Source organism: Eupeodes corollae, chromosome X, assembly GCF_945859685.1.
Source record: "Eupeodes corollae chromosome X, idEupCoro1.1, whole genome shotgun sequence".
Lineage (NCBI taxonomy): Eukaryota > Metazoa > Arthropoda > Insecta > Diptera > Syrphidae > Eupeodes > Eupeodes corollae.
Window position 1 is genome coordinate 5,203,828 of NC_079150.1, and position 24,320 is coordinate 5,228,147.

The window sequence follows — 24,320 nt, forward strand, 5'->3', positions numbered from 1 at the left end:
TATAGAAATTGTTACGTTATACTCACCAATTTCAATGAACACTCAAATATCCTTTCTCAATCATAGCATGAATTTTATAGCCATGTTCCAATAAGGACCCGTTTAGTGAAACATAAGTCTTCTAATGGTGACATCGTGTTATGTCACTACTAGATACCACTTACAGTCTGTGGACATTGAAAAGGTTATGAGTTGAACTTCTTAATCAAAACTTCTTACAAAAGCTCTTGACTTCAAACTTCAGTAAGTACACTTGGAAGCATCTTCGTGAAATATATTTCGTGAAACAACTTGAGGTCCTTTCTGAAGACAATGATTGAAATATCCTGAACAGAACAGAAAGAGAGTGTTGGTGCTAGAACAATAAGGTTGTGTTTTACTTCGTGCCTTTATTTCATCATCTGAAGTTTTCGGTAAAAATTACAATGTTGAGCATGAGCAATCATTCTCACAGTTCTTTTTGTTTAGACAAATTCGTCCGAGAAATATGTTGTATAGCCCTATTCTTATATTCAGGTGGATCGAATATTCGATTTACTGGTTTTATTCCCTTTCACACTACCTGTTGCGGCTGATCTGGCAATGCCTTTGCCTAACATCCAAACGCACCCCAATCCACCTGTCAATCAATATTTTAATTTAATTAATGTTACTCACAAGGCCATCTATCCTCGTTTCAATTATGGCGCCAGCGCCAACGGCAGAACCCCAGAAGGAATACGAAAGTAATATAAAAATTATTTTACTTTAAATTTATAATTTCAATTATAATTATTTTATTTAGGATTTTTTTAATAAAATTATTGAATTAAAATCAATATCTTTTCCTTGCGAACACTACCTTTGCATTCCATCGGGTGAACTACATTATCCCAAACCAATTTGACATTCACGAAAACACTTGTTCATGTGACAATCTTTAGAATGTTGCATAAATTGTTTTGGTTCATAACAAAATTAAGTTTAATTACTCTTTTATTAATAAAATCTTTTATTTATAAAACAAATATTGTTAACTAAGCAATTTATTAGTTTTTACTTATATTTTGAAGTATAGAACGAAAAAGTTCACGTGAATAGAAGAATATCGCGCAGTTTGCCAACGTTACCGACATACTCGTACACAGGGGCCTGATTATGGGATTCGAAGCGAATCGTTTTGCTATCGAGTTTGTCATATTTCAATTATTGCTTTCGCTTTTGACTTTTTCGTTTTGAATTCGACATATTGATGAATTCGAAGACGAATTTAAAATGTCAAGTTTATAGGCGAGTTGAAATCCAACAGGCGAAAGTGTGTTTATTATTTTTCACTGTTAGATTTCGTTTATTCTTTTTTTGATTGTAATTATATAAAAATGTGAAATAGCTTTATTCTAATTTTCTTATAGGTTATCCACAATCCGCAATAAAATTTTAAATAAATCACCGTAAGTTTCACAAATTCAAACAAAACACTGGAATAGAGGAAAAAAAAATTAAGAACTATTTTCGCTTCGCCGCGAAATCGTTAATAAGGAAATACGACGCTAGTCAAATTTTAAAGGCCGAATTGAAAACGTTTTGCCGCGAGCCTCATAATTAGTTCGAATGAAGAGCATAATAGAGCTGGTAGTCTATAATTTCGATCAAGTCAAAAGCTATGGATCTTTACTTTACAAACCCTAAATTCATCAAACTTGTTATTGATAAAATTCAGTTTTTTTTTTTAACTTTAAACAATATTTTGACAAAAACTCAATTTCCAACTTTTTTCTCGAAGGTGTAACTTGTATTTTGCACAAATGGATTTGGTTTTCGTCATAAAATCTCTAGGAAAATATCAGAAAAGAAACAATTGTTTTTCCACGAAACAAAAGTTTAAATCATTTAAATTCCTAAGAAGTGTACAATTACGGTAACAAATATCCGACCAATAACCATTTTAACGTTCCTATCGAAAGTATTTGAAAACTTATTTTTATTGTCAGTGAAAGATGAATGCAATAAGATGAATCATAATAATTTCTTTTTTGTTCATACTGAGAAAATCTTACTGATCTTGATAATATTTTCTGTGTTTATGTCTCCTATTCCAAAATAAAAATTGCAAAAGGAATGTGACTGTACAAGTTTATAATTTTTTTCATTTTTTTATTATTTTTAAAAGAGTATTTTTTACACACATATACATATAAATACAATTACATTTATTATATTAATAATATTCTTTTTATTTTCTTCAACTATATATCTTTAATTTTTGTAGTTTTTTTAACCACATTTCTTTCATTCAGTGAGTTTTTATATTGGAAATGTTTCGTAGTTTACTTTTATTTTTTTTGGTTTTTATTATTAATTTAACACTTATTTTGCACAATTACGTAGCTCACTTCAACCTAAAACCCTATATATTTTTTTCAAATATAGAACAGTTTACATATATAAACAAAAAGTGGTTTCAGTTTTAAATTTTAGTTCATGTACGTAAAATATTCTATAAGTTCATTGTTTATATCATTACGTCGTTAGCGATAAAATGTACATTATCAGAACAATTTTATCTCACTTGTTTTTTTTCTTTTTTGTATTGGAATTACTTTGTATATTTATGACACGATATGTTCTTTTCGTTTTAACATCTTATTTTTTTCTACTTTTCATAATTTTCAGCAATTATATTAAAAAAATTAAAAAGATAAATAATAATAACAGATTGTTTATTCATATATCAAGATACACATTTTTTTAAGTTTTAGATTTATTTTTACACACATTTTTTTTTTTCAAATATAAAAAATACAAAACAAATGTTTTAGCTATTTTATGATTTTGTTTTAAGTCGAGTACATGTTTTTGTTTATTTTTATAATTAATTTTTATAATTTTTTAACATTTATTTTTAAATAAAAATTTGATTTATGTAAGTCTATAATAAAATAGAAAAATATTTGTAGATTCTTGTATTTAAAAACATTTTTTTATGTAACTAATATAGTTTTCGTAGACTTATAAGCAACGACAAAGGTGTGTTTTATTTACTAAATATGTCATTGTGTATGATAGGATTACAGGAATGCAAACCTGCTTAACGTGTTTAAAATCTAAGAAAGAAAAAAATAGGAATATAGATTTAAAATGGTCAACAAAATTAAAATATAGATAATGATTTATTTTATCTTCTTCCTTCCTCTTAGCACATGATTTGATTTTTCCAATATATGTATGTAAATAATGGTCCTTGATTTAGTTTGAAGAATACATACATTTTAGATAACTAACCGAAATTATTGGATTGATTTCTTTGATCCGAAGACATATTGAAAAACAAAATGTTTGCGGTTTGTTGGAGCACTTTGTTAAAGGGAGTACTGTATGTATTTCGAAACAGTATTTGTCACGCTGTTTTAAACCAATATGTTTGGTTTCTCAAACGACAAGACTTATTCAAAAAAGCTTAGCATATAAATATTGACGACTACATACAATTCTCATTATTACGATGATTTCTCACGAAAATATTGTAAATTTGGATTAGTTTTCAAGTATTGTGTTGTATTGCGCTTTTTTTTTGAGATGTCAATAGAAGAAAGTGGTGCTAACAAATTTTTCGTGTTTATAAAAAACAAAATACAACTGATGTTGATGCCAAAATTTCTTTTTAATTTTGTATGAAAATACATTGCGTATCAAATGAATTTAAAATTGAAATATTGAATTAAGAATGATCTCAAATACAAATACTGCACACTTCTGAATTTCACAAGCTAAAGGGTATTATCCAATGCATATAGCAAGTAAATAAAATAAATAACGTATAAATTATATAATAATAATTCATAACAAAATTTACTTAAGTTAAGAATGTCCCTGTCTATTTTTTTTTGTAGTTGTGATAGAGGACTGTGGCCGATATCATTCGGCTTTTTTATTTTTGAAATAATACATATATCGAATTAGTGATAGAAATAAAACAAAAGCCATTTCACAATGAACATAATAATTAATATAATAAAATGACATACATCCATACAAATGTGTACGTCAGCTGGAGTTCTATTATACACACATACAATACGCTACATTTAAATACATATATATATATATAATATAAGCAAATATTTGTTTGTTTCAACAGAGGATAGGCATTACATTTACAAATATAAATATAATTAGGGGGATTGAAACAATTTAAAAACCTATTAACTAATAGTTGTGTGTGTGTGTGTGTGTGTTGAGAAAAAAAAAGATAAAATTAATTTTTTTGTCAATTGTTTTTTTTTTGTTAAAATTCTACTCTTAAAAAATGAGTTTTATGTTTAGTTTTGTGTGTGTTTTTGTTCCACTAAATTTATATAAAAATAGTTTTAAGATAAATTCATTCATAGAAAAATAATAAAACATATTTTGAAAATCAATAAAAATAATTATAATATAATCACTTTATCATCGTTTTTGTTTTTATTTTGCTTTTTTTATATTTTATAACTTTTCTAAAACACAAACTATATAATTAATAATAATATGAATCCTATATTTTGTTTTGTTTCTTCTATTTTTTTTACAGTTTTTACGCACAACCACGAATATTACACAAAGAATATTTTTGTATGAATTATTTTTTTATTACTTCGTTTTATTATCTCATATTATTGTTGTATTATAACTTTTTTTCTTATAATCTTGTATTTAAAAATAATCCTTCCTGATTCGGATAAATATTTGCATGATGAGTACATATAAATATCTATCGAAATACTATTAGATCTTATACATATTTTTGCTTCAGTTTTTTTTTTTCAAAATTCTGTAGATGTTTATGGTGAAAAAACTCCAGGGCTTTGCCAATGACGGCTACACAAAATGTACGTTTAAAAGATAATCAACATGGACCTTAAGTCTCTATGCCTGCTGAATAATTCATTTAATACACTATAACAAATTATGATTGTGTACATTAATCAAAATAAAATTAATCCAGTCTCTGAATTTTCTTAAGAAAAAGCAGGACGATAAAATGATATTTTTGAAAATATCAAGCATTGAGATCGTTTCAAATCGGTTCTCAGAGTAATGTCCTTGTAATTTGAAATTGTCTGTAATTGAAACAAAAATATCGCATTATTGTTTTATACAATGAATATAACGTCTGTATGTTTAAATTTCATTTTAAGTCATTAATTGTAGTTACTTTTGCTATACATTTTGTGCGGCGTCTTCAAATTAAAAACGAAAGGATTCGAAGATAACATGTTATTCACCTTACGTTTCTATTTTGTATACATTATTTGATCTTATTTGTATTGTATTTTTTCGGGACAAAAATTAATAATAGCATTTTTTATATATATACAAAAATCTATTGAAAAAAGAGGACATTTATTTTTGAAAAAATGGTGAATCTATTTTTCAATTATAACTTAGCTTAAATATAACAATTCAAAAGTAATTATTTTTAAATGTTGTAATACTTTTGTTGATATATTTTATTTTAATGTTTTTTTTTTTTAATTGGTGTTTATTATTTTCTTTTTAATTTTGTTAGATTTCAAATCAGTCTTTGTATACATTTTTTAATTTGTATTATATTATTTACTGCATTTTCGATTTGTAAGGTTTTTTTTGTATTAAATTTAAATAAGAGGTCGTTCATAAGAAGTATGGTTGTTTGTTTTATTGTTTAGCTTTCAGTTAACGATATTTTTTTAATTTAGTAAATATCTATTTATACATTTATTTATATAAAATATTTTATTATATTTTATTTATTAATTTATTTGTAGAAAATGAACTTTATTGACGTTATTTTTGTGACAATATTATATTTCTTTTTATTTTTTATAAAAAAAAAGAAAGAAAAAACAACACCTAAGAATTTTTGTTAAACCTTTTTTAATAAAAAAATGTATTTCCTTATTTTTTTTTCTTGGAACGGATTGTTGATAATTTATTTACAAACTTAATTTTAATTTATGTTTAAGTGCCTAAAATATTACAATTTTTAATATTTTGTTATCTTATGAAATTCACTTTTGTCCTTCTATTTTATGTTTATACATTTGTTTGTTTTAATTTGTCACAAGTCGTTGTATTTTAATGGAAGGAAATAAGTTAGTCAAACTAACAGTAATTATAATACATGTAACAAAAACTAACGAAAAGATAAAAATTAAGTTCACAAAGAAAACAAAAGAAAATACGTTTAAGATAGAAATACAAAGTTGTTAAAGCAAAGACATTCCTCAAATGTGTGTTGCTTCTTATTATTAAATTTGTTGGGTATTTATTAATGGTTTTGTAATTATTTTTGTATGCGGCTTTATAATCGCTTTTCATATATTTTGTTTTATTAAAAAGAAAACTTCATTAGTTGTGAACATTTTTAAAGAGAGTGTAGCTTTTTAAAAAATAAAAGGCTAATGGGCATTGACTACGGCGTGCATAAACGACCCGCAAAATAGTCGGCCTACTCATTAATTTGCCAATTAATCCTCGTTATATAAATGCATTTCTTGGTTCTTGTTTGTAAAGCGCATTTAAAATGTTAATGTTTCTATACAGCTTGGGTTCAGCTTTAACTTATAAAATTTGTAGATTTCGAGATATTTGAGTTAGAATTTTAGAATCTGAAAAATTCTGACATTTTTATTAAAAAAAAAAAGCTCTACATTTGGGTAAGAAAGGCAGTTCGTAGTAATTTTGATCTCATTAAAGTCGGGACGGAAAAGTCATGTTTCAAGGGCCTACCAGGAACCCTGACGACCAACAGATGAAGCCGTTGGGATAGAATGGAGAAAAAATAATAAAAACAAACCAGGTCGGGCTAAAAATTAAAATTACTATTATTTGGGAATTTTGTACTGCCAAAGAATGACGAAAACAACTTTAAGATGGGATGTACAAATTATTAGCAGAATTTTGTTTTATTATAGAAACACCAACTGTTTTGCGCTTGGACTCGTGCATTTAATCGAGTTGGGTAAGAAAGTTAAAACGACAAATTTAAAAATTCGGTATTACAACATTTCAATTTTGACATTAAAACAATTTACATTCTTAGAAAGGTTTTACTGGAATTTAAATAATTCATTCAACAAACAATCGTATTTATTTTTTGCAAACGAAACATCTGTATTCATTTAAAAACATAAAAGAGAAAAAACTTAAATTTCTATGGAGTTAAATGTAGTTGCATCTTGTTCAACAGAAAACATTCTTTAAAATAATAAAATGATGGCGAAGTCAATTTAAAATTTAAAATCTAAAACAGAATCAGTCAAAATTAGACTCGTCCTTTTCCTAATTTATACATGTTTTAATTTCAAATGAATTGGATTATTTGTTCATTTGGAAATTTGTAGGTCGTGATTTGTTATTGTGTCATTTTTATGAAAGCTAAAATAATTGGTTGTTACTTAATTTACGGCTTTGATTGACAGGTTTATTACAAAATCAAGGTAATTAAAGCAAATAACCGGCGGTAAAAACAACTGCATTGCATTATGACCGCCGCTACCACGAACTTTTGTATTTCCTGAATAGGAAGAGAGGGAAAAAGATATGTGAGTCGGCAAGTTTATATCGTAAATAATTATTTTTTTGTAGAAATTTAATTTTCCTAGTGAGTGAGATGTTTAAAAAAAATGCAGTTTTTATTTTTCCCAAACTCAGATAATATACTTAGAAAAGAATACTCAAAATGCACGGATTAAAATAGGAACCATATCGACCCTTTCCATCCACAATTTTAACTTAAGCGCCTTAATAAATTATTGACATTTGTTTATACCACCAGTCATCAAACTTGCTGTCATAATTCAACTTAAATACTGTTAATAATATCCTTCATGGATCGGCAGTAAAACTTATAATTTGTCCATTACGAAACAAAATTATTTTGGCGCTAATAATTATTTAGAAATATGTTTTATTTGGCTCGAAATAAAAGCCTTAAAATGGTACGATATGAAATAAGACTTCTTCAACATAAATTTAGTGAAAGCAGCACAGGACGATGATAATAATGATTTTATGTTTTTTTTAATTTTTTTTGTTATTTTTTTTTGCTTTTTATTATTTTGTTTATAGACTATGGATTGATTATACGATACTCACAAATTTGTGAGTATACACAAAAATGTGTCGAATTTCCACAAAGCAGGTTCTTTAAAACATCGGCTTTTTTAATATGTTCATGTTTCATATCCACTTGCGATTTTGTGGAAAATCGATATTTTGTCGAAGGCACTATGAATGCCCTTAGTACTAAGAAAATTTAAAAATAAAATCACTTATACAACAAAAAGCATTAAAAAAAATAATCGTAATGTTACTATATGTATATTAATATAACAATAAATATTAAAAATTGTAAGATATCAACGTTGCTTAATGCCAGTTTGTGCTCTTTGTAAATAAAGTTCTCGACTTATTTTTTTTGTTAGTTTTAATAGTTTTTCATCTAAGATCATAGACATCTTAAATGTAATGTTTTTGCCAACATTTGAAAAAAACTACAAAAAGAAAATTCTTAAGTTGTTTATAACTACAGAATCGTAACTAAAATATGCAAAATAACGACTCTGGATGCTTCATCTGCTTTCATTTGACAACTTTTGAGACAACAAATAAGTTGGATTCGAACGACAGTGTTTTCTCTCATTAAATTGCTATGTCTTGAAAGTCTAAGTCAATTTAAGGAACCATAAAGTGATCGAGGAGGAAATTCTTTACTGAATTGAAATGTTGTCTTAAAGAACTATTTCGAAAAATACGAACTAATTTATCTCTTTTTAGAAGTCTAGGGGTCTCTAAACTGCGCAAAAATAATGCATGTCACAAAGACATAATTCTAGTAATTTTGTACTAATGAAATCAACATGAACACAATTGAATTTAGTTTGAATGCCATAAATAAAAAATAGGCCACTTTATCTGAGAAACAAAAAGGAATAGTTTAATTTTTTTTTTTTTGAGTGTACTATTATCAATATATGTTTAACATTTATTCGTATATTCAAGAATGTTTTCGTGTTTGTTGCTTATTTTATTTACTATTTTCTACATAAATATAATTACAACTTATTGATATATTTTTGTATTTTGTTTGGTTATGTTCATTTCTAAGCATGTAGATGTTTTAAGGTCAATGTTTACCCATTTCATTCAGTGTAATAATAAATAGGCAGTTGGAAAAATATGTTCATTACAACAAAACTCGATTCCACCTATTGACATTTGTTGCTTGATTTAGAAAAGGTATTGTTCCTGGTGCATATTATGTTTAAAACAATGTACCAATCTCTTAATATAAATATTAAAATAAATTTTGATATTAATGTTGAGTTATCATCCAGCATAAGACACAAATTGAACTCTAATCGGCTATTAAAATTTAGTAAGAACTGAATTGTTTTATTGTTTTTTAAGTTACGAGTTTTTTTCATGATTAAATTAATAATAACTAGAGGGGGCGATAAAAACAGCCACTAGGTGACTTAATAAGGTCTTAACTGAAGACACAATCGGAAATACTAGGCCAATTGTGTTGATGTTAAGACAGGAGTTTATCTTCGATTCATTTAAGAAAAAATCAGCATTTCCTTTTGAAGTGGTATTTTGAAATATGTTTGAAAAATATGTTCAATTCAAAATATAGGCAATTGAAAAGCTTGGAGAGAAAAATGAAACCCAGCTGCATAAACAAAAATAGGATGGTTAAAAATATAATAAACAAATTAAAATTGTATACCAACACTTACAAAAATATACCAAATGCATACAAATATTTTGTCTTGGGCAACAATGAAACCACAATGAACTTCAGAATTGAATTGATGCTGATTCATTTTAATTTAACTTTCAATCTAGTACAGTAAAAATAATTCTCGTTTATTTCCTGATTATTTCGTCTAACTGTTTTATTTTTTCTTTAGTTTCAACCAAGTTTACAACAATAATAAAAAGAATATAAAATATTCAAAACAAAAAATTAAAGTGGATACAAAAATAAAATAAAAATTAAATTTGTTCGTCATAATAGGTTATTGTGAATATTACTTATATTTTTTAATTGTTGATTCCTATCTACAAGATACAAAAAATATTCTTTTTTGTTTTCTTTTTTATATTAATTTTTACGAAAAATAAATTCTTTGTTTATATTTTATATTATTTCTGAAAGAAAGGATAAACACCATTTCAAATTATAATGCACAACAGTGATTGTTTGCACCGAAAAAAATCTACTTTACAATTACATAATTTGTTTCCTTTACTGTTTTATAGTTACTTCCATTCATATCGTCATTTAAAGTGATTAAAAAATGTGCAAACATCTACACATATCTATATATACATATTCTATGTATATAAATATATATATAAGATATATATATATATATACATGTTTATCTATATAAACACTTAATTTTATATTATTATTATACATACATTTTAAATGAAAACGAAAAGGAATTTTTTTAATTGTGTTTTCTTCATTAACAAACATTTAATTATATTTAAATTTAGTCACTATAATTCTTTTTTCTTTTTTTAATGTTTTCACAATTACTAGACGTTGGGATTATTTCTATGTAGTATGATTTTTATTTTTTTTTTCTTTAAATTCATTTATGTATTTTTTATTTCTTTGTATAAAAAGCTATCATTATATATATTTTTTAATTATTATCTTTTTTATTCAACTATAAATAATTCTCTTTGTTTCGGTATTTTACTTATTTTTTGTAATCAGCGTGGGGACTTTCTAGATTTTTTCGTAATAAGTTTATGTTTTTTTTTCGCAATTTTCGAAAATTCATAATTCTGCTTTTCTTGTGATCCTTAAATTAGATTGGATACGTTTATAGGGTTAGAATATGGGCTTTTATAATGCATATTATTTTTTTTTGTTTCAATAGTTTTTTGTTTCCAATTTACAATTTATGTAAATTTTCATTTTGGAAGATAAACGGGTTTGCATAGATGACAAATCAAGGTATTGTATTTCATATGTTTGAACGACAATGCAAATTGAAAATTGGGTATGAATTTAACATACATACAAAAAGGAATCGATGCGTAACGACACTAGATATACTATACTACGAGTATATTAGGAAATATGTTGCTGTTGTTTAAAGATCTCATTAACCATCATTATCTTTAATCAAATTTTGACGATTCGAAAATCCATATTCGTTGTGCCAAGGACTTTAATTGTTTCAACTATTGCTGGGAATTACAAAAATCTTCGAGACTTTCAAGAGTTTTTGACTTCTCTTAAAATATTTTAATAGAACGATACAGGTTTTTAACCTGGGGAGGTTATAAATAAATATAAATATATATTTCAAATGTAGTTAAATAAAATCATACATTAAACAAATAATAAAAGAAACAATGCAAAGTAATTTCGCAATAAAGACTTAAAAAAAAGGAAACAATTTTAGAACAATTCTAAGGGACTCAAAACATAAAATTTGCGTATCCACGTGAAGTTTTTATTAACAAACACTATTTTTTTTTACAAAACAATGTTCATTTAATGTGATTCAGTATCATAGGTTTGTCTTTTAAGTCAAGTGGTTTTAAGCTTTAAATCATTTAATTTAATTTGGAAACAGTTGCTATTAGTGAGTCATGTTAAAAACATTATTTTTGAACCATCGTATGGTTTATTTATGAAAATTTCAAAAGATTTCTTAAAATCACAAAAAAAGTGGAAGGACCAAAATTGTAAGATATTTTTTGAATTTTTTGTAAATGTTTTCATGTAGCATTTTTTGAAAACAAAATATTATATGTATATAATTAAATTGTGTCTTCGCAGCTGCTGCAAGAATTTTGCAATGGCACACTCGAAATACAAACAAATTACAAGAAAATAGTTGTCGTCAAGAATTAACAATCTAACAAATTTTTTGAAAACATTTTTGGGAATTTAAAAAAAGTGGAACCAAAAGCAAAGAAATGTTCAACGCACAGATTAACAAGTCCAAGCAAAATCGATAAATAAATCATATAGACCCATTAAGTGCTTACGGAGAAAATTGAACAAAAACATCTAATGTTTCAATGGGTAATATCACTGATCTCTGGCGTCCCCATGGGGTTAAATTATAAAATTAATATTAGTAGTGATAAGCTAGCATTTGGTACATATTTTAATTGTTGGTTCCACGACCAAAATCCACATTGTCCTTTCACCCACCCTATCAATTAACTTACCATTCAATTCCTATTGTAACATTTCAAAAATAAGTTCTTCATAATTTGTTTGTTCCAAATAGTGTGGAAGTACTCGTTTGCATATATACTTTTTTGGGCGAGTATTTGTTTGGCCCAGTTGTGGACATTTGTTGAAAATGTCACAAAAACCAATTCCCTGAGCCTTTTCTTCTTTAGATTTCTATAGGTCAGGAGTATTTTATAAGAAGGTTTAAGAATTGAACGCTCTACAAAAGACCTTAATGTGGTTCATCCCTCTCATCAACTGGGCAGAACAGGCCTCCAGTGTGTTTTTTTTTTCTTATAAATTTCTCATTTCTTGAAAATTGCAAGGCCTGGAGAAAAAGAGTGCTACACCGTTGTATAGACAAAAAAGTGTACTCCGCTAAAATGTATGGTTTAAAAGATATGAGTCGTTGAATCAAGTATACTACAATAAAAGTCATGTTTTCCAAGAGCAAATGAAAATTTGGAAAATTTTCCTTTAAAACGTGCATTTTTGTGGGTAAAATTAAAAAAAAAAAAAACAATGAAAATAATAAATAAAGTTAAATTTTATTTACAAACAGAAAATTTTACATATTACATTAAATTTTACAATGATTATAAAAATAATCATTATAATCATTACTTACACAAATTGAAGATAATTTATCTCGCATTACTATGATAGTTACAATTTAAATGATAAATACAAAATAAACCATCAGATGTCTATTAGTTCCTGATTCTTTGCTCACTGTCAATTTCTATAGAGTGAAATTAAATCGTCTCGAAATTATTTACACACTTGTATAGAGTATGATTAATTGACAGTTCAAAAATTACATCCATGATGTTGACAAATTACGTAAACTAATGTAAGATAAGAGCGTGTCGAGATTCCATTTTCATTTCTTGAAAAACCGTGCATTCACAGTGAAGCATTTTTTCAACAAAAATTGAAAAACGTAAAGGCAATATTTAACTTTAATTGCGAGCTTAAACTTTTCTTAAATAATTCTAAATTTGTTCTAACACACAATATCGGTTTAATTTTTATTCATCTTTGTATCACCGTCCAACTCGGCTCGATCTTAAATATTTATTTGAGTAAAAAAAAGACCAGGCCAAAGCAATGAAACTGCTTTACTGAATTTAGGCTCGTACCCATCGTCAGACTCTGATGTTAAGAAACACAAAACCAAACTAAGACATAATGAAGCTAAAGAAAAAATAAACAAATAAAAGCAAATTATACAAATTTACAATTTCATAGGTACCTATATTCAAATTATGGTCAATCTATACTATGGTATACTCTGCTATGTTTTTTATTTTATATTTTATTTGAATTATACATTAACAAAAATATTTATTTTATTTGATTATTTATTATTTTGCAAATATATAAATATATATATATGTAGCTATCTTGCAATTAGTCTTTATTTTTTTGTTTTGAAAATTCACATAAAATACAAACAAATAAATGAAAAATGTATATAAAGTTAACAAAAAATAATTAAATTTTCAGAGCTTAAAGATAAATTCTGTATTTCATTCCAAAAAAAAAATAGTATTCAAAAGCACTTTAAAGTTCAGCTTTTTGGTTTTATTATTAATAAAACATTTTAAACTTATTACTTTTTTCTTTTTACGGTTTTTTTTATCGAGCCCCGAATTATTTTTCATGATAAGATGATAACTGGAGAGGAACAAAATACACTTTTAATGGAAAGGCTTTAAAGAGAAGTAAAGAAAATAGATTTCTTTACACGATGGATCGATATGGAAAATAACGAAGAACGATTTCAACAAATATTATGGACAAGTGGTATAAAAGGTGACATTTTTTTTGGAGAGAAAGATTTATATCTCAATTTATCTATTTTTTGTTGTGCATTATTTGTGTGCTTATTTTGATCAAAGTTTCATGTAATAAGATTTATTTGGTTTCAAGAATTTCTGAAAAATGCATAAGATTTGTGTCTTCAATATCCGTCATAAGATTTTTGTTTAACCAAATTTTCCGTATTGGAATGCTTGCCGGGTACGAAAATTCAACTTTCTGAATTCCACTTAAGAAAAAAGGGCTTCAAAATATAAGATTATAAAATTTTTATTTGATATCAGGTGGGAAGATAGTGAAATTGAACTAATTAAATTATTTTATTTTGTTTTTTGCTAGCAACAAGAGTTGAAGGAAATAATTCAAAGCCAAGATTCTCTCTATTTCGTTTTGAAAGGAAATATTTACAAATCGCAAATATTTTGAACTCTATTTCTAAGAAGAATGAAATCTACTCCTTTCCTAGGAGGAAATTTAAGTACATGGCAATTCGATTTGTCAAAAGCTTTCGAATTTGGAAAATAAGTTTCTATAGCAAGTTTGAAGTAGGAATAGGTTTTAGAAAATCTTAATTTAAGAAAACACATTTTAATAAAAGGGATCTTTAAGCAGGAATTATTCATACTAAATAAGTTTCATATGGTGAAATTATTTACTGTCACCAAACATTTTATAGCCTATTTCCACAATATGTGATCCGTTTTCATAACTTTCTTTATCCATCCATAAATCAAAAGAATCTATTTTCTTTAATTTTATTTTAAATTTTAGTATTTGTTCTTATTCACCTAATTTATTTTTTAATTTGATTTGAAATATTTTTGTCGTTTCAAATCTTTTAGAAAATACGAAATTAAAAGTGGAAGTAAATACTCTTTTGAATAGCATTTTCAGAACGAAATACTTGTAAGGGCTTTAAGTATTATAAATGTGTATTAGGGTTCAGTAAGCATTTGAATAACAATTCTTCCATTTAAAATAATTGACGTTTGTAATAATTGTTCGAAAATGGCAATGTTTTCAATTATCTACATTTTTAATATCATTCACGACTTTGCATTTAATTGTTTTCTAAACAAATCTTTATAACTGCGTAAGGATATTTTATTTATCAATTTTGAATCCGATTATATATGAGCGAGATTGAATAAAAAATCGAGTCTAGTGCGTCACAAATATACAAAGCAAGGAGCAACTCAAAGAAAGGGTAAAGATATTAAAGTTGTAAAAAATAGTCCTTCGGCATTGCATGTGCCAAGATAGCTAACCGAATTTATCGAAATAATTACTGTTTCTTTTACATTCATGGACCTTGATTTGTATGGCTCGAAAATTGTCTTTTTTTATTGCTACCATGAGGAAAATGTGAGTCGTAAGACATTTGAAGTAAAAATACAAATTGTGAGTAAAGTGTCTTGTCACTAATATATCATTTAATTTTGTTTAAATTATACCCTAATTTACATTGCTTTCCTTTCAAAAATTTTATGATTTATTTAATTGATTTTATGTTAAGTGAAATTAGGTAAAAATTCACACATTCTTAGTATTTGTTTGATTTTTAAAAATTTTCACAAAAAATAAAGTTTACATTAAAAAAAATAATAATAAAATTATACAAATCAAATATTTTTAAGAAATAAAATAAAACAACAATATAAAAAATAATTATAAAACTAGTTTATTTATTAAACTTAACATTTAAATAATTATAGTTATAGTTAAAATCAGTCAAATTATTCAGCTCTTTAGTATTTTTTAAGTTAGTTTAGTATGATTTTTGTTCCTGTTTTTAAACAAAATACTTTTTTTTATTTTTTAGTTTCGTAATTCATTTATATTATTATTTTGGAATCTTAAAAAGTATATATATGCTGTAAATCGACTCAAGTGTTTTTTTCGTTTTGGAATGTGAACTATTTTTCAATGAGTCGAAGGTTTTTTTTATGAGTTAAAAATAAAAAGAGAGACTTGGGACCAGCAAAACGTCGAAAACCAGCAAAATGAATTTCTTAGAGAATTAATGAAGGAGGTAAATGTATTTTTGACGCAATCATTGGATAGATAGATCGAAGACTGTAGGTTAATTTGAGATAAGATACAATTCGTATGGGATGAAACTAAAAGTATAAGTTTTTGGCTTTTCTAAATACTTTGTCTCCGTTTTAAGGCAATCGTTTTATGTCTTCATATTTTTAAACATTGAATCATTTCATTTAAATAGCATCATAAATAGATAAATAATAGAAAATTTAAATACCATAGTAAAAAAATGTCAGAATCGTTAGGTTGACTTCTTTGCTCCATTTTGTATTTTGTGAATGTGTTAGATTTGGTTCGTGAGTAATTTTTATATGATTGTGATAATTCAAGTGGTTTTGCTTCAACAATTGATATGGATAAGAAAAAGGAGAACACATTTAAACTTGAAACATAAATGAAATTTGAACAAAGGTTCTGACACAGAGTTTTGAAAGGGCTCTAAGAATTATTCCCGCGTTGCATTACCATTAAACTTAAAAAAAAATAAAGACATAATTACTCTCATAAAAATTTAAAACTTATTTAAATTGCTTGATAAAAAAGTTTTTACAAATCAAAAAAGTATATGACAAGATAGGAACAACATAAAAAAGATAATCAGATGAAAAACAAATCTGTGGATGCAGTGGTGTTTAAGTTTTCTAATTGTATATGAGATGAAAAAAGTACTATTATGAAGAGGAATGACGGACGCACCTTCTGAGAGGTGTGGAGAAGAAGCATTTTATCGCCTTTTCTTATAGCTTTGGAAGGATTGTGGAGACTTGAAAATGAGGAATAATTTAATAATAATTAAAGAACAGAAAATTAAGAAGAAGAAGACATGCAAATGTAGTAAGATATCGAGGTTGGTAATTACCTTTCTTACAAGAGGAGATCGATGAATCCAATCGAAGTTACACTGAGATTTCGATCCAGGTATATGGATCAAGGAATCGAATTTAAATGGAATCGAAATGAAATGTCTGTTTTTTTTTTGTGTTTACTGACTTATGAGAAATTTATGTCTTTGAAAATGATGACGTTAATAGAAATAATTAATTGCTTACATTTTGCTAATTGAAATGAGAAAATAATATTTGAATGTAATGCTCATAATAGCAACGTATTTTAAAGAGAAAAATATTTGTATTTTGGCGCCAAAACAGCCGACTCTCTAATACATATTGAGACTTATGTTTCAATTATTTTCTCCGGTCATTCTTAATTCTCCAGCAAGAGTTTGGAAAACACACAGCGTCCCCACTAGCTGCGGAGGTGGACCAACAAATTATGGGGCATAATAGTACTATAAAGACGTATATACAATAGTTTTCTATAACAGAGCTTAAATTTGGATAAGAAAAACTAAAATTTTGACAAAATAATAGCAACCACAAAACGTATAAAAAAAAAACTTTAAACAGAAACAAATAAATAAAGTTCTCTGTCTTCCTACTTATTTCCATTAACATTCAAATACAAATATAAACACATATATTTTTTAACCTATAATCTATCCACTAAAAATGTATACCTACAAAATAAGACTTTGAAATAATACACAAAAACAGGCAAAGCTACTAAGCCCACGTCACACAAAAACACTTTGAATTTTTCGAACTAAAAAAAGCTTATCACAGATTGTGCGATAGGCACATTCGTCATTAATGAGAAGTTGTGTATGTGTTTGTTTATGAATGGGCACGTGTACTGGTCTTTTATTAACAATTTATACAAAAACAAAAGAACACAACTAAAAGAAGGAAAAAATGTTATAATTAAAAATGAATATGTTAACTGAAAGGAATATGGAAATGAATACTCACAAAAGTTTATAAGCTCGTTTGACATGACATGACAAGTACAAAATAATACATTAATTTCAGCTTATTAACTAAAATTTGTATATTTAATAACATATGGGTTTCGACGAATCTTTCAACCAACACATAATTATTATTTTATAAACAATAGCCTGGCGATCAATGCACAAGAAAACGGTATTTATTGTGTAATAAAAAATTTAATGATAAAAAACATATTCATGTGAGAATCGATTTTATCACACTTTTTTTTTTTTTAAATATAATAGCAATGGAAGGGGCGGAATTAACTGAGGTAAACTTATTATTTCAACCGCCTACAAACATAATTTCATCTAGAGTAGAAAGGGAGGAGCAGAATTACCTGAAGAAAACTTATTAGTTTTGACCTCATGCGAATATCATTTTTTTTTTTCAAATGTCAGAGTCTTATTGTCTTACAAAAAAGGATATAATATACATTTAATTTTATGAAGCTTTCTGACTTTTATACCTTAAAGTCTTGCATAATGTAGCCATTAACCCTTGTTTCGAAACGTAAAATGACTTGTTTGATTATAGACCACAGCAACTTACATGTTATTAATTGGTACTTAACTTGATGGACAGTTCTGGACATTTAAAAGATCTTTTATCACTTTTGAGAGCAGAAATCTTGTCATGATGTACCTAATTTGATAGGCGTTTAAGAATTGTGCTTGTTTTAATTGGGCGTATGGCTGCCTTTTTATCCTCCCACCATTGTTAACACCATCATCAGCTTTTCATGTTTTCTTCTTATTTTTACATAATTCTTACTGTACTGTTTCTTTTAATTCAGTTAAACTTAATTATTAGTGTTTTAAGCTTTGTTTTTTTTTTTGTTTTCTTTTTTTTGTATCTTGTTTAAACCTATTCTGCAGACATTATATTATGAACTTGTTCTAATTTGAAGGCAAGTCTTTGTTTTTGTGAGAATTCATCTTCTTCCAATGTTACAGTAAGTTGTTCATTATATTTCACAGCATATTCATATAATTCGTGGAGGGCACAATTTGTATTAAATTCTGTTGTGTGTAACTGTAATGAAAATATATCCAACTTAGTGTATATTATAAGAATTTACAAAATACTTATTTAAATTTTATATATACAATTTTAAATATTATTTTTTCAACTCACTCTAGATTCTTCTGCTAGCATTGCGTTCATATCTTGATCTGATATAGCCGGCATTTCTCTAATATCACGATAGTATCGATCCACCCATTTGCGATATTCAGGTATATCTTTTGCATAAAGTAGCTTTGAGCTAGGAGAATCTTTACCTATAGCAATGAAGTTAGAAAAATATTAATTTTACTGATATCATAGTACAGTCCTGTTAGCAGCATATTAATGGTCAAATACAATAGGACGAAGTGTTATAAACTCTTACATTTAATGATTAATGACAAGGTTTTTAATTTAAAAAAAAAACAAAGCACTCTTCTCTTCTGTGTGTTATTTGCATATGTTCTTACCTAATCTATGATCTGACGTGGAACATGAATCCATAAATGTTTGAGCAACAACTGATAAGCAGGAATCAACTATGTTTGACTTATGAATATCAAAAACAAAGTTTGGATTTTTTATTAAATTAACCCAAAATCTTGAATGAAAAAAAGAAAGAAAAATTATACGTACTTGTATGTTTTTTTTTATTCAGAGTAATATTAAAATTAATACATACCTTAATGGCAAACTATTGCTTTTCCATGTATGTACAACTTCTGGATCAGTTATGCCATGCAACAATGCTTGATCGTCCAAAAAATCAAACATATATTTTATAGCCAAAGGCAACGCTGAACCTCTGTGTGCTGTACTAAATATTGTCTCGAATAAATCGTCGACAAATTTTTGTAATGTGCCTTTTGTTGCGAGTAATCGTGTTAAATAGATTTCTGATACAAGTTTATTTACACGTTCGCCTTCCTTTTGTAAATCACTGTCATGATGTTTTACTAAATGCCAATATTTCAAACCATTTTCGTGTATATCGTTATTTAATGGACTGCCAGCTCGGCTAAATGTTGGCGATGATGAAGTGTATTTAGATAAGTTTAATGTCTCGTATCTGTAGGATGACATAAATAAGACAATTTCTAGATAGATACAAATTAAAACTTACTTATGAGATTTTTCATTTTTATCTGAGAGTATTGAGAAATTATAGATCGAGCTTTGTTTGGGCACTAAGCTTAATCCGGCACCATCGGGAACATTATAGTGTTGTAATGTATTTAGTTTCTTCCATTCGTTTTCCATTTTGGATGTTGTGTCTTCATCATACAGTATAACACGACCTGATGCTCCTGTTCTCCATTCTTAAAAAAAAAATATTTAAATTAATTCTTTTCTTTATTTGTAACGAAAATATATACCTAAATCCAAATCATCCTTTCTTGGTCGTTGACTGGATGGAATATTCCTATAGATTGTATCCAAACATTTCTCTTTAACCTGACCAATGGTATCACAGTCGAGAACTTTAACTTGAACATTTTCGGTGTTGGTTGGCATCATTTCCATGTTTGTGCAAAACATTGGTTGTTGCGTGATGCTGGCAAAAACTGTCATAGGTCGAAATTCGATCAATTGGCGAATAAGTTTCTCTTCGCTTAACGAATAACGAGCTTCGTGAGTACAAGCATCGACAGGACCCTTATCAACCTGACCTTTTACAGCCCTAAATAGCATGTACAGTGGCTCGCCGGCGCATTCTTTTAAAAATTTATAAAGCAAAAATGTAAACCAAGCTGAAAGCATCTTTTCGGCGACACTCTCTGTGCGACGTAGCAACAATTTTGGATGACTTTTGCCTTCAATACATTTTTCAATTAATTCGGCCAGAAGAGTTTTTAATATATCAGTGCAATATTCGAGTTTCGATTGTAACGTGACCATGATGAGAGAAGCAACATTCACTCGCTCACGCATCGAGAAATAACGATTGGATTCAAGGGTGCGTATGAATAGCAACAAGAAAGTTTTATTCATTATCAATTGGCCGAACAAACGAAGACCTTTTTCTTTACGTAGCAACTCCGGCCTTTCCCATTGCAACACATTATGATCTTTGTCATTGGGGAACAGAATTTTCATAGCATACGTACGATAATCCAGGAATGGAATACCACCTGATGTTAGATCACCAGTTAAATCAGTCATTTCGGTTTGCAATTCAGCGAAGGCTTCTTTACATTCTGCAGCAACTCGTAACTCCAGAATGTCCATTTGTTCTTGCATATTTCGTAATACACGATTCGATTCGGATGTTTTCTTTTTGTATGCCACAAGTAGACAAACGAAGAAAAGAAACAAAGCTGTCACTCCGACAATCACGCCGAACATCACATTTTTTCCCAGACCGTGCATAATATTAGGCGAAGCATAGCTCAATACCCCGATGCGATATTCCAATGACTGGCCAATTTTTACAACAACTTCAGGCCCTTCATTTGAATCTGCCGATTCCGACGGTGGTCGGCAAGTCAATTGCTGTCGGGAGAGTGAAGTTATATTGCAAATTCCATTGCCAATCATTACAAGTACATCACTCTCCTTGCAAGCGCGATCCAGATTCTTTCCATTAATTGTGAGGTATTCACTCTTATAGTATTTAACTTGATCTTCGAAACGGTCATATATAGGATTAGGATATAGTTCGAATTTGTTATTATGTTTGGCTGAAAGATTTTGTACTCCGATAACATTGTCCATCAGAAAACCGTATTCTAGCTGTTCAGGTTTATCAGCATCGAGTACGACTGATCCGGTATTGATAACTGGTGAGTTGCATACCATATCACTTTCCGACAAAACTTCACACTCGCTAAAAAACATTTTCTGATTGTAATACACATACATATTCGGGTTCTGGATGTAATTGAATTGACTTCCTCTTACGGCTATTTTAATACCACCCGCTGGAATACCTTTGGGTGATTTTATACCAGACTGACCTGAACTTACAGATTCAATTGTCGGGTCTTCTACGTATTTGAAATTGTAGTCATTAAACTCACGAATTCCATTGTCAAAATGCATTTTTAAGCGACCCTCAATAATTCCTGGGGATGAGCTTGTTCGGCATAAAGCTTGAGTAGCATTGGTACTTAATATCTCACAAGGCAGGTGATCATTAATGAACGATTGTATCCGACTGCCAGCGTTTAAATACTTGCCGAAGATCATAATTTGGGTGCCACCTGAGACGGGACCGAATTTCGGACTAAAATCATCTATTTTCGGATCCACAAATTCAAAATCTGTTTTCGATTCACCACGATAGTCACCAATTTGTACAACTATACGGCCATTTCGATACAACTGCACTCCAGGACTGTCAACAGTGCAAACAATTTGTTTCGTGTCTACATAGAATTGTTGAAATGGCATGCAGTTAATTCCGGCAATACGAACACCTGGAAGAAATTTGATTTTAGTTTTTTTTCGTATTTCTGTATTGAAAATTTATTAAAAAACAAAGGAGGAAAATAAAATTGAATAATTTTAATTTAAGAATACAAACTTATTTCCCCCTAATAGATTTATATAATAAAAGCAGTACAAAGTAATTAAAAGTAACAGCACATTTTATTACATAAAAAGCTTGTCAGATTTATTACCTATTTTATTTGATAGCACTGACATAAATATTTTGCTTTAATTTCTTTCTTACATATTTATTAAACATTTTAAAATAGATAAAATGAAAAATATATTTCTTCAGCAGTTCTGATCAAATCTACAATTGCAGATTTCTTCCATTGCTGCATCAATCAAGCAATAGTTGCTTACAAGCTTCTGCGCTAATAAACCAAGTATCATACAATTAATTAAATTTCAGATAATACACATTTCCCGAGCGTCAAGCTCAAAGTAAGCACACCGTATTTAATATCTTGTATGTTTAAATATTCCGTAGGAAATACAATAACGAAGATAAATGTAAGTTTCTTCAGATTTTTACACTGAGTTAAGGAACCTTAAAAATCTGATTTCTAATTTTCTCTCTGCGCATTTCAACAAGAGATTTAAAACTTGTAATCATTTCTTCCAATTCTTAAACGGTAACAAAATGTGCTCATAAAATTATTAATCATAAAGCAAGAAAAAACACAATTCTTAGCTTAAGTTTTGATAAAATCTATAATATGAAGAAACAAAAATAAAACAAACGAAAATGTATGCATATGTGCTATTATAAATCTGGAAAATACAATACATACAAAATCAATAAAATGTACTAACTACAATAGCAATAGTTTCGGTAGATTATATTTTATAATGCAAAAATATATCGTTGGAAATCAACCAAAAATATGTCTACACAAAATACCAAACATAAAACATACGAGTTTAATCGAAAGTTATTTTACTTTTGGATTTGTTCTTAGTTTAGTTTTTTTTTTGTCTCACCTGAGTAGATGTCAGTAAAATTCTTTCCTAAATTGATGCCTTGTATTGTTATATTGGTTCCGCCTTCCCAAGGACCAGTTTTCGGTGAGAACGACTGAATTTCTGGATTAGGACATGTCTCCATGCGATTTAGCCAATCAGTTTTTCCTTCATTATTTTTATTACATTGCTCTTCGACCTCACATGAATTTGTTGATGAACACCAACCGCAATTGTACTTTTCAGCCAAAGCCAAACATATACCACAACTATCGGCCATATCACGACAGCGATAAATCACAACTGCGTGAAAAAAAATTATTTTGTCAGTATAAATAGGAACTCTAAAGAAATATAAAATAAAAAACACAAATACCATGTATATCATGAGGGTTGTCCAGTGGTTTTGATCCACCCCAAATAACAGCAAATGTAGCCGTAAGATTTGGTGATCTTGAAGAATATTGAAATTCCATATTATCACAATAAATTGTATCACCCAAAAGTTGGGCATTCAATGATGTCACACGCCCTTCAATATTAAATTGACAAACAAAACGGGTTTGGACAATAAATTGTCCAATAATGTGCACCTTGACTTTGATGGATTTGCTTGTGCCTGCAGCAACAAGTACTTCACTGCCATCGCCTGTGGCATTGATGGTTGGACAAAAACCAGGTCCAGATCTATAACTTGGCCCAATACGCTGAAAATAGAGAAAACATGATCAGCAAAGATTGATTTTCCCAAGTTTATGGAAGGAGAAGACGACGACAATAATGAAACTTACACTGACTCCAGTAACAAGAATGTCATTGCGACAATTCTCCGCCGTATCGTGGGTACAACGATGGGCTTCAACACACCAGTCACATGGAAATTCTGACGATACACATCTGGTACACGAAGAATGTGTGCTACAATCGAAAAATGTAAAATCGGTTGAAACCAAATCAGGACCATTTTTCGTTCGAACCGATAGTTTAGCTGTGAAATGGTCTGC

General features: G+C 28.0%; 1 protein-coding gene across 8 annotated transcripts in view; it reads right to left on the reverse strand.

The window, feature by feature from the left end:
• Nucleotides 1-3,575: 3,575 nt before the first annotated feature.
• LOC129953299 (plexin-A4) overlaps nucleotides 3,576-24,320 on the reverse strand; it is a 56,321-nt gene continuing 35,576 nt past the window's right edge. For 6 of the 8 annotated variants that reach the window (XM_056066355.1, XM_056066358.1, XM_056066357.1 and 3 more), the window contains 9 exons: nucleotides 24,108-24,316; nucleotides 23,693-24,023; nucleotides 23,338-23,619; nucleotides 20,298-22,340; nucleotides 20,045-20,240; nucleotides 19,604-19,990; nucleotides 19,392-19,522; nucleotides 19,051-19,196; nucleotides 3,576-18,969 (listed from right to left, as the gene is read on the reverse strand). In XM_056066355.1, coding sequence (XP_055922330.1) covers nucleotides 18,781-18,969; nucleotides 19,051-19,196; nucleotides 19,392-19,522; nucleotides 19,604-19,990; nucleotides 20,045-20,240; nucleotides 20,298-22,340; nucleotides 23,338-23,619; nucleotides 23,693-24,023; nucleotides 24,108-24,316 — 3,914 coding nt within the window. In that variant the 3' untranslated portion in view covers nucleotides 3,576-18,780. The remainder of the gene's footprint in view (nucleotides 18,970-19,050; nucleotides 19,197-19,391; nucleotides 19,523-19,603; nucleotides 19,991-20,044; nucleotides 20,241-20,297; nucleotides 22,341-23,337; nucleotides 23,620-23,692; nucleotides 24,024-24,107; nucleotides 24,317-24,320) is intronic. The other 2 variants (XR_008782480.1, XM_056066360.1) reach the window with 2 other exon arrangements.